The following is a 12,142-nucleotide window of genomic DNA, read 5'->3' as shown; positions in this document are numbered from 1 at the left end:
GCTCCACGGCATGTGGGATCTTCCCGGACCAGGGCTCGAACTCATGTGCCCTGCATTGGCAGGCAGATTCTTAACCACTGAGCCACCAGGGAAGTCCCTATAGTATCATTTTAATGTCTACAGAGCAGTCCCTAATATGGCTATAGCATAATTTACTGGGCCAGTCTTTAGTTGTTGGGCAATGTTTTACTTTCACAAAAAAGAAAGTGTTCAACGTCTTTGTAGCTCAGTATTTGTGCTTATTCTTAATTGTTTTCTTGAAGGGAAAATTCCCAGAAGTGGAATTACTGTGTTGAATGACAAGCATTTTTTTTTTTTTTTTTTTTTTGCGGTACGCGGGCCTCTCACTGTTGTGGCCTCTCCCTTTGCGGAGCACAGGCTCTGGATGCACAGGCCCAGCGGCCATGGTTCACGGGCCTAGCCGCTCTGCAGCACGTGGGATCTTCCCGGACCAGGGCACGAACCCATGTCCCCTGCATCGGCAGGCGGACTCTCAACCGTTGCGCCACCGGGGAAGCCCGACAAGCATTTTTAAAGCCTCTGATGCATCTTGTCAGGTTGTCCTCTAGGACAGTTAGACCAGCTTTTTGTTTTTTGACCACGCCACGCAGCTTGCAGGACTTCAGTTCCCAGACCAAGGATTGAGCCCGGGCCCCTGGGAGTGAGAGCGCCGAGTCCTAACCACCGGACCCCAGGGAATTCCCATAGATCAGCTTTTGTGAGAGAGTCTGCATCCCTGAATTCTCACTGATACCGTGTGCTCGTTTATTTCCCCAAGTCTTGAGGTTGATAGGTGAAAAATGGTACCTAGCTATACAGGTCTGCAAGTCTTTGTAACTTAGACATTTTTGATGTTTATTGGCAAGGATACTTTTCTAAGGGAAACGTTGGTGACCTGGTGTCCTTCTGGGATGAGGGAAGCCTTACTGTACCTCAAATGTAAGATTAGCAGTCCCTTTTCTGTTGCCCCCTAATCACAATTTAGAATTTCTCTGAGTCACCTGTGAAAGGCATCTGTTGTAGCTTGGGGGACCCCAGGAATAAATCTCAGGGCCTGGGACCCCTAGCCTCCTCAGGGATGGCAGAGCAAAAAGGGAGGGCTAGAGCAGGGGCAACTCAGCCTTCCAAGGTACATACGCCACGGGCCAACGGTATTATTGGCCTTTTACATCCATCCTGCATTTGCATGGATGATCCAGATGGGTTATCATCTGGCTGGTGTGTACCCAGACTAAAACTCAGTTGCCCCTGTGGGTGGGGACTGTGGTCATTGGGTCAGAGTGCTGCAAACCTGTTTGGATCACTTGCTAAGCAGCTTGTAGAATATTTAGAAAGGAACAACTTTAAAGCACTTTCATATCTGTTAGCTGCTTTCAACCTAATGCTAATCTGTCTCCTCATTGATATTTGCGTGGAATTAATTTTTGCCTTTCTCATTCCCTCCAGAAAACACTCACTCCTGGAACTCCACACTGAACTCAACAGCAAGGTGTATGATTGGAACAGCAGAGTGTCTGCTAAGGAGAGGTATTGTGTCTGGCTGCAGCACACTCTGAGAAAGAAACTCATCCTCTCTTGCAAATGAAAAGCCAAAGACCCTTCTTAGCTTTGCAGTCTCCATCGCTAGCCAGAAAGACAAACATTTATTTCTCACAGTTCTAGAGACTGGGAAGTCCAAGATCAGGGTGCTTATAGATCAGGTGTCTGGTGAGAACCCGCCTCCAGGTTGGCAGATGACCCTCTTGTTGTATCTTCACATGGCAAAGAGAACAGAGAGAAAGCAGGCTGTCTTGTGTCTCTTCTTATAAGGGCACTGATCTTATTCATAGGGGCTGCCCTGTCATGAACTAATCACCTCCCAAAGGCCCACCATCTAATACTATCATATTGGGGGACAGGATTTCAACCTATAAATCTGGGGGTGGACACAAACATTCAATTTAAAACAGCGGCTTTCTGATCTGAGGTTGCTTCTCTGTCTAGGACTCACATGGCATTCTACAGTAATCAGTATACCTTTCCTCCTTGGATTTGAAAGCATGACCTAAAAGAATACTATTGTTTAAAATATTATTTAAAGGGACTTACCGGGTGGGCCAGTGGTTAAGACTCTGTGCTTCCACTGCAGGGGGAATGAGTTCAATCCCTGATTGGGGAACTAAGATCCCACATGCTGAGGCGCGACCAAAAAAAATCACTTGATGTTAAAAGAAAACTTATTTATATATTTTTAAGTTGGTTTTAAGTGGTATGTATCTGTGTGGGTATGTTTATATGTGTTTTCACATGATCACTCAACAAAGGCTGAAAAGTATGAAAGGAACAGTTTTCAGACACTTCATACACTTATTTCTACTTTAAAGGTAATTTTCTATCCTTGTATTAATGAATGTGGGACTCCTGAGGGTGTCTTTGAATTTCACATTGCTGGGGTCACCAGCAGGAACAATGTATATGCCTGGACTCGTGAACCAGAACCCTGTGTTAAGTATTAGAGAGGGAAACTGTTTGTGAGGGATCTTAATGACCTGGCAGCTTTTGCATCCTTCTCTGTCCCATCCTGACCGGGTGACAGGCATTTTCCATATTCTGTTTCCTATCATGGATGGGAATTGCACCTGTTCTTTTACCTTGGGAATGGAATCACCACCCCTCTTGAAAAATGTCATTTATCTTCTTTGACTCACAAAAAACTGAAAACATAAAACAGAAGCATAGTATTTATTTATGTTACTTTTTAGTTTTATATATTTTTATATATTATTAAGATAACTTATATTTGCATTAAATATAAAAATAAGAGGGACCTTGAAGTCATTATGCTAAGTGAAATAAAAGGCAAATACCAAGCATTATATGCTCTCATTTATATGTGGAATCTACAAAACAAAAACATAAACAAAACAAGCCAAACTCATAGAAAAAGAGATCAGGCAGTGGTTACCCGAGGTGGGGGAAGGGAGTAATTGGAGGAAGGTGGTCAAAAGGCACAAACTTCCAAAAAAAAGAAAAAAAAAAAGACTCTCTAAGCACGGGTAAGCACCTGCAGTGCATTGTCCAATGTGAGGCTGAAATACCAGATTCTTGATGTAGGCCCTGATTTCTCCCACACCTAAGCTATGTTTTACAAAAACGGAACATGATGAATATGAGAGTTTTAGTTAGAGAGGGTTTAGGAGCAGCTACAGTCTGTAATCCCATGAGCTATAACCTGTGAAATTGATAGAGAATATGGTAGAGGTAAACCAGAGATGGAAGAAAGGCTTTAGAAATGGAATGAGAGAGAACAAAAGACAGTCAGCTATGTGATATACAATAATAAGACCTACAAGACGGGTGTGATGGATGGAATGCAAGCAGGTTTAGTGTGTAAGTGTGATTGACGGTGAAGAATTAAAGTTTAGGATATGGCATATTGTGACATTAGGTTTTCAATAAGTAATATAATGACACCTGACAGCTATAATCTCTCGAAAATTCACATCAAATGATGTTCATTCCAATAATTAAAAATAAATTAAAAATTTACAAAAAGAAAAGGGGACAAACTTCCAGTTGTAAGATAAATAAGTACTAGGGGTATAATGTACAACATGATGACTAGAGGTAACACTGCCTTGTGACACATAGGGAATTTGTTAAGAGAGTAAGTCCTAAGGGTTCTCATTACAAGGAGAAAACATTTTTTTCCTTTTTTCTTTTCTTTTTAGTGTATACATATGAGACAGTGAATGTTAGCTGACCCTATTGTGGTAATCATTTCACAATATATGTAATCATCGCCTTGAATACCTTAAACTCATACAGTGATGTATATCAATTATTTCTCAGTAAAATGGGGAAAAAAAAGGATTTGAAAAACGCAATCATATCAAAATGTTTTAGACGCAAGTAACAGAAGACCTAACTTAAAACAAAAAGTTTTTAAAAAATTTGTTTACTCTTATTAAGCAACAGGTTCAGAGGTAGGGGGGTAGTTGCTGGCTTGGTTAATTCATTGGCTCAACAATGTCCTCAAGGGTTTGATGCTTTCCACCTTTCTTCTCAGTAGTCTCAGGGTTTGGGCTTTTATTTTCAAATTTGTCATCTAAAGGTCACAAGAGGGCCACAGGTCCAAGTATCATACCCAAACACACAAGAGAAAACATCTCTTCCTGTGTGGCTTCTTAAGATCAAAGGAAAAATCTCCCAGAAGCTCTCCTCCCCAAGAGTTCCCTTCCCTCGCTTCTCATTGGCTAGAATCACATGATATGTTCTTCCTTAAACCAACCATTGGCAGAGGGAATGGGATTACCATGGTTGGTTTATACCAGCCCAGACTCAGTCCCCTGGGACTGGGGTTCAGTGGCTTCGGCTCCTTTGGGCACATGGTCTCCAAAAGCTGGGGTTCTCTTAGGGAAAAATGGGGCATGGAGCTTCCCTGGGGAGTAGTTAACCATAACGTATGCCAAAAAGAATGAGAACCTCCATTTTATGATTGAAGAAACTGAGGCACCCAGCTTTTAAGTGAGCTGTTCCCAAATCTCAGAGAAAATCATTGGTAGTGCCAGGTCTAGAATGTTAACAACCAGCCTTACGATCTGGTGTCCTCCAGAAATTAGAACAAACTTTGGAAGATGTGTAGCATGCATTCCAGGGAAGGCATCATACTCCTCTCTCAGCTGTTTGTGAGAGTCATTACCCTACCTTTCCAGCCCCACCCTTTCCCCCCCCCCCCCCCGCAGAAAGGCAGCATGGCGACATAGCTTTCCGTATCCCATCTGATGGACACGGTGAAAATACAGAGCCTGTTAAATCACCATCTTTTCTTTCCTCTTCTTTTAAAAAGAGATTATTTATTGGGACTTCCCTGGCGGTCCAGTAGTTAAGACTCCGCGCTTCCACCACAGGGGGTTCAGGTTCAATCTCTGGTCCCTGGTCAGAGAACTAAGATCCCACATGCACCCCCCCAAAAAAAACCCAAAACAAAACAAACACACAAAAACAAAAAATATATATTTATTAAATTATATTGTGCTGTTTACTTTTGTCACTTTTCTGTCTTTAGATTACATTATTTTTATTAATACCATTCATCAGTCAACCCGCAGGTGCCAAGGAAAAAGAGTGCTAAGGGTTTGCTTGTGTGTTTTGCTCACTGGCAAGGGGTATGGGGTGGAGTAAAGAGGGACTTTGATTCCAGGAGCAGGCCAACAAGATGGGAGGAATAAAGCCTTGCCTTCCCTTGCCTACTTCGCAGAACTGTTCTGAGGATGAAATGAGAGAGGCTTTACGGTCATACCCAATGAGAGTTTTTATGACTGCATTGGTGATGCCATGCGAACATAGCTGTTATTATTATAGCACACTGTGGAGGAGTTATTTTGAAAAGGTTGAATCAAACCTTGAAAATTGGTAGGATTTTGGCAGGTTGAGGTGGAGAAGAGAATGCATTGCAGGAGAAGAAACAAAGCAAACGAAGGGTCAGATAAGGGAAATGTAAGGCATGTTTTAAAAACCATGAGTGTAACTTTTATCTGGAGCAGAGAGAATGTGAGCAATGGTGAGTGATAAGCCGGGAGGTGCCTGTGGTTTGGCATGTGAAGAGCTGTAAAGACCCCCATCTCTGTCTTTTAATCAGCTCTCATGTAAGTTATTTTGTGAGTTATTTTTCTCACTTTCATAGTGGAGTCTACAACTACTTCTTTGATATTTTTGTGTATATGAGCAATTTGATTACTAAATGCCTTATTCTTTTTCACTGAGTATAGTTTTTTTTTTTTTTTTTTTTTTTTTTTCCGGTATGCGGGCCTCTCACTGTTGTGGCCTCTCCCGCTGTGGAGCGCAGGCTCCGGACGCACAGGCCCAGCGGCCATGGCTCACGGGCCCAGCCACTCCGCGGCATGTGGGACCCTCCCGGACCGGGGCACGAACCCGTGCCCCCTGCATCGGCAGGCGGACTCTCAACCACTGCGCCACCAGGGAAGCCCCCTGAGTATAGTTTTTAAGTGAAATATTTAAGGCATGCTAAAGGAGAATTATATTAGGCAACAATATAATGAATACATACCCACAACCCAGCTTAAATGAAATGTTCTAAAATCTATATGAAGACTCTGAAGATACTGCTTTAAGTAATAGCCCTAAATATAAAAGAGATAAATGTATTAAAATATTTAAAACTTTATAATAGCCCCCAACTGAAAATTCGTCAAGTGTTTAGTAACAGGAGCATGGTTATGATAAAACGTCCACTGGTGGGAATTTTATGTAACCGCTAAACTTATATATACAAATAATAAAGGCTTACATAAGCTGTTCTTAGCTCATTACATGAATTATCTCATTTAATCCTCAAAACAGCTCTTTGCGGTAGGTATTATTGTCCTCATTATTATTTCTTCCCATTTTATAGATGAGGAAAGTGAGCAAAGGGATGCTAAGTAGCTTGTCCTTGGTCACCCCAGCCTAGGATAGAAACTCAAGCCATAAACAGAGCCTTTATTTTTATAGCTAAGTACGTTTAAAGCAAAACAGGACTTCCCCGGAGGTCCATTGGGGACATGAAGGGGACATGGGTTCGATCCCTGGTTGGGGAAGATCCCACATGCCGTGTGGTGTGGCCAAAAACAAACAAAAAGACCCAAAAAATATGTCTCACAGGAAAACAAAAGGCCGGAAAGAAATATTCCAAAATATGGATGACAGAACTATGGCTGGTATCTTTTCTTTCTGTGTTCCAAATCCTCTTTTCTATCTCTGTATATTTAAGCATACTGGTTTCTAAAGTAACGTCTAGGTAATTCCTCCAACTTTTTTTAAAAAACATCTATTTATTTATTTATTTATTTGGCTGTGCCAGGTCTTAGTTGCGGCATGAGGGATTTTTAGCTGTGGCATGCATGCAGGATCTAGTTCCCTGACCAGGGATCAAATCCAGGTCCCCTGCATTGGGAGCGTGGAATCTTAACCACGGGACCACCAGGGAAGTCCCTCTATCAGCTTTTGACTAGCTGTTTCTTTGGTGCTGAAGAGATTACTCTTTCCTATAGTTCTGCCTTCACTTCTCTGTCTCATCTCTAGCCCTTCTTTTCAGTAGCAGGACCCATGGTCTCAGGGCTGCTTTTCTGGGCCACTGGTTAGGAGGACTGTCTCGTCAACCCCAGTTCCATTCCAGTCCCCAACGCCTTCCATCCTCTTCCATGAATAGGCCATGGTAGGGGTCACTTGACAGCTTTTTCTGTCTGCAGTGTTTGAAATGGGAATCTCTTCTCCCATATTCTAGGAGCAAGTTTTCAGGATTAAGCATGTTACTTATGCCACCAAGAGGTCACAATTTGAGGTCAGCCTTGTCAATTTGTCTGTGTGGCAGACCCTGCTCACTGTCCCAAATATCCATTCTCTTTTTCTCTAGTAATAGAAGTCTTAATTTGAAACTGGGCACACAGCCTCACAGAATACAGTCTAGCTGTCCAAGCCTTAACTTGTAGCAAGATGTGGTCATGTGTCTAGTCCTGGAAAATAATATGTAAGCAGTGGTATTGTTTGGCAATTGCTGAGAATTTTTCTTAAAAGGCAACTGTTTTTTGCCCTTCACCCCTTTGTCCCTTTTTCTGTCTTAGTGACTAGACTGCATATGTGATGGCTGGAGCTCTAGCTGCCATCTTGAATTGTGAGGATAAGAGCCACACTGTAGGGATGACCAAGTGGTGAACAGGAAGGAGCCTTGTTGGGTGAAGACATTAAGAAGCAGAGTCACCATACCAACCCTAGATTACCTACATCTGGACATTTATATGAGAGAAAAAAATGTGGGGTTTATATTTCTTTTGACCTAACCTAGTCTGACTGGTACATTGTTATTTGATTAAAGTGTTTTTTTATGTTTATGCATGTTGTAAGTTTAAAATAAATATTTGCCTAGGCGATCATTTTAATTTTTTAATTATTGTTTAAAAATGTATGTATGTATTGTTAAAAAATGTAATGTTAACACCTGAGCTGACCTAAGTTTTTAGTATGTATGATGCTCTCATTTATTTCCTTTTATAGTTTTGTGGTTTCTGTTGGAGAGATGGAGACGCTTTATTAAGACATAGTAGGATTTGGACACTGTCCTCATAAGAGATGTAATCCACAAGGAAAAGTTCTGACTGAATCATCAGTGTAGACCAGCTTTTGGACCTGGTTTACAGTGAATAAGAGTTTGAAAGATACATACACAAAACTGAATATAAAGAAAAAACAGTAGCACTTCCCTGGTGGTGCAGTGGTTAAGAATCCACCTGCCAAGGCAGGGGACACAGGTTCGAGCCCCAGTCTGGGAAGATCCCACATACCGCAGAGCAACTGAGCCTGTGCACCACAACTACTGAGCCTGCGCTCTACAGCTTGCGAGCCACAACTACTGAAGCCCGGGCACCTAGAGCCCGTGCTTCACACAGGAGAAGCCACCGCAATGAGCAGCCCATGCACTGCAACTAGAGAAAGCCCACGCACAGCAATGAAGACCCAACACAGCCAAAAATAAATAAATATTTAAAAAAAACCAACAACAACAAAAAAAGAAGAAACAGTAACTCTGCACATATGTTTAGGATCGCCACAGATAATGACTCCAAAGGACTCACTGCTTGTAAATCCACAATTTCTTGTTTCCCAGCCAGACCCTTCCTTGCCTACAGTAGCCCCAGAGATGGAAATGTAGGATTCAGTCAAGGTCATTAAACGTAATGACTGATTTTTCAAGAACCTGCCCTCTCTATTCCAAGCAACACTTCCTCTGCTTCTCCTTCTTGTGCCATACCAAAGCTGCAAGACCCATGGGTCCAGGCTTTTCCACTTAGGCTCTATCACACACTTAATAAGCAAACATTCAAGAAATACAAATTCTTTTCAATAAATGCCTCTGCAATATCGGCTGGTATACACTGAGTATCACAGATTAATCCAACTCCCCACAAGGGTCACCTAAAAGGTAGATTACAGGTGAACAAGTAGTCCTATATACATGCTCATAGCCGTAGGCACAGCAGACAAAAAGTGGAAACAACTCAAATGTCCATCAGATGAATGGATAAACCAAATATGGTATATCCGTACAATGGAAAGTTTTTATCTATAAGAAGGAATTAAGTACTGATATAGGCTACAATGCAGATGAACCTCAAAAACGCTATGCTAAGTGAAAGAAGTCAGACACAAAAGGTCACATATTGTATGACAGTATTTATATGAAATGTCCAGAATAGGTAAATCTATAGAGACAAATAGCAGATTGGTGGTTGCCAGGGACTGGGGTGAGAGGGGATTGGGGAGAGACTGCTTAAGGGGGACAAGGTCTCCTTTGAGGTTCCTGAAATGTTTTGGAACTAGATAGACGTAATGGTTGCACAACATTGTAAATGTACTAAAAGCCACTGAATTGTACACTTTAAAATAGTACATTTTATGTGGATTTCACCTCAGTTTTTAAAAAAAGGGAAAAAAAGAGAAGATTAAGATAATTTATTAATTGCTCCACAAACATTTCTCCCCAACCTTTTTTCTTTTTAATAAACATTATGTTTAAGAGTAACTAGGTTTGCAGAAAATTTGTGCAGAAAGTACAGAGTTTCCATATAGTCCCCCATGCCCCACAATTCTCCTCCTATTAACACCTTGCATTATTGCAGTACATTTTTACAGTTGATGAACAATATTGATACATTAGTATTAAATGAAAGTCTACTAGGGTTTACATTAGGGCTCATTCCATGTTGTATAGTTCCTGGTTTTGACAACTGCATAATGTCATGTATGCACCATTACTGTATCATACAGAATAGTTTCACTGCCCTAAAAATCCTTTGTGCTCCTCATATTCATCCTTCTCTCTCCCTAAGCCGCTGGCAACTGCAGATCTTTTTATTTTCTCTATAGTTTTGCCTTTTCCGGAATGCCATACATTCTATAGCCTTTTCAGACTGACTTCTTTCACTTAGTGATATGTGTTTAAAATTCCTCCATGTCGGGTTTCCCTGGTGGCACAGTGGTTAAGAATCCACCTGCCAATGCAGGGGACACGGGTTCGAGCCCTGGTCCAGGAAGATCTCACATGCCGTGGAGCAACTAAGCCCGTGAGCCACAACTACTGAAGCCCACGTGCCTAGAGCCCGTGCTCTGCAGCAAGAGAAGCCACCGCAACGAAGAGTAGCCCCCGCTCACTGCAACTAGAGGAGGTCTGTGCGCAGCAATGAAGACCCAATACAGCCAAAAATAAATAAATAAAATAAGTTAATTTTAAAAAATTCCTCCATGTCTTTTCATATCTTGATAACTCATTCCTTTTTATTGCTGAATAATACTTCATTACATAGATATACCAGAGATTGTTCATTCACCTACTGAAGGCCATCTTGGTGGTTTCCAAGTTTTGGCATTTTGAATAAAGCAGTTATAAACACATTTGTGTGCTGATTTTTTTTTTTTTTTTTTTGCGCTGTACGTGGGCCTCTCACTGTTGTGGCCTCTCCCGTTGTGGAGCACAGGCTCCGGACGCACAGACTCAGTGGCCATGGCTCACGGGCCCAGCCGCTCCGCAGCATGTGGGATCTTCCCAGACCGGGGCACGAACCCGCGTCCCCTGCATCGGCAGGCGGACTCTCAACCACTGCGCCACCAGGGAAGCCCTGTGTGCTGATTTTTGTGTAGACGTAAGTGTTAAACTCATTTGAGTGAATACCTAGGAGAGCAATTTCTATATTGTATGGTAAGCCTATGTGTGTGTAACTTTGGAAAAAACTGAAAGCGTGTATTCCTGAGCGGCTGCACCATTTTGTAGAGTTCCTTTGCTCCACATCCTTGCCAACATTTGGTGGTGTTAGTGGTTTGTATTTCAGCTATTTTAGTAGCTATGTAGCGATATCATATATTTTTTATTCTTTTTTTTTTTTTTTGTGGTACGCGGGCCTCTCACCGTTGTGGCCTCTCCCGTTGCGGAGCACAGGCTCCGGACGCACAGGCTCAGCGGCCACGGCTCACCGGCCCAGCCGCTCCGCGGCATGTGGGATCTTCCCGGACCGGGGCACGAACCCGTGTCCCCTGCATTGGCAGGCGGACTCTCAACCACTGCGCCACCAGGGAAGCCTGGAAAGTCAGTAATTTTGAATAAACACATCTGTATTCTTCGTTTCATTTTATACAGAGCACATATTATTGTAACTTTAAAATGTAAAATAAAAATTACTTATTGTTAAAAATGTTCATTCTCTTTTAATATATATAAACACAATATGTTCATTTTAAACATAAATGGCATAATATTTTAACACTGTTTTCTCTCTTTTCATTTATGTGGTCATGCCTATACCTATATGTCTCTGTATGATAAGTCATTCCCAGGTTTTCACTGTTTGAATGATGATATAAGAAACATCTTTTCTTCTTTATTTGGTAAGGACTTCCTGCCCCAGAAGTCTGATTCTTAGTCCCTCACGTCGGATTCTTAGTCCCTCTGTTGGCATAGGTCAGTCCTCTTCCAAGACTGAGCATTATTTCAAGTCTCTTGTATCTTTAATCTCTTCCTCTCTCTTTGAACCTTCAGTCTGAAAACAAGCTCTGCTTCCCCCTTCAAATAAAGTCCCTCTCTTTCAAGCCACTGTCTTATGTGAATTTTAGGCTAGTCTACACCCTCTCCATTTCACCTTTCCCATTTACTCCATACTTCCCTGCCATCTGGATTTCACCTTAATCATTTTACCAAATCTACAAGATCCATGGGTCACATGAACCATAGTTACCAAACCAGTGGTCCTTGGACCCTGGCGTCATAGTTTTCTTACTTCTCCAGGGTGTTCCACTATGAAGTTCTATCAAGGACTTCCTGGCCAAGTCTTCCTGGTATCTTTCTCCTCCTCATCCTTAAATGTGGATATCCCCAAGGATCACTCTATTGTTTTCTCTTTATATATTTTTCTTTTGACAACCTTGTAGCTTCAATTACTGCTTCTATACCAATAACAAGAGGGATGTTCAAGCCCAGACTCTTCAAGTTCAAATCTCACCCTCAACCTCCTGGTAGACTTTTCCACTTGATTTTCCCTCTGGTACCTCAAACTCAGTATATGGCAAACATAAAAAAAAACCTCCATTCCCAATCTGCTCTTTTACCTGCGTCTCCAGT

At 41.9% G+C, this 12,142-nt stretch overlaps 1 protein-coding gene across 3 annotated transcripts in view; it reads left to right on the top strand.

Moving 5' to 3' along the window:
- The window catches only part of CFLAR (CASP8 and FADD like apoptosis regulator), a 55,984-nt gene extending 44,725 nt beyond the window's left edge, over positions 1–11,259 (top strand). The window contains exons 10-11 of one of the 3 annotated variants that reach the window (XM_060016321.1): positions 1,447–1,527; positions 7,602–11,259. In XM_060016321.1, the coding sequence (XP_059872304.1) occupies positions 1,447–1,527; positions 7,602–7,608 (88 nt within the window). In that variant the 3' untranslated portion in view covers positions 7,609–11,259. Of the gene's footprint in view, positions 1–1,446; positions 5,776–7,601 lie in introns of those variants that run through there. The other 2 variants (XM_060016320.1, XM_060016322.1) reach the window with 2 other exon arrangements.
- Positions 11,260–12,142: the final 883 nt, after the last annotated feature.

Source organism: Delphinus delphis, chromosome 7, assembly GCF_949987515.2.
Source record: "Delphinus delphis chromosome 7, mDelDel1.2, whole genome shotgun sequence".
Lineage (NCBI taxonomy): Eukaryota > Metazoa > Chordata > Mammalia > Artiodactyla > Delphinidae > Delphinus > Delphinus delphis.
This window is presented reverse-complemented; position numbering and strand designations above follow the sequence as displayed.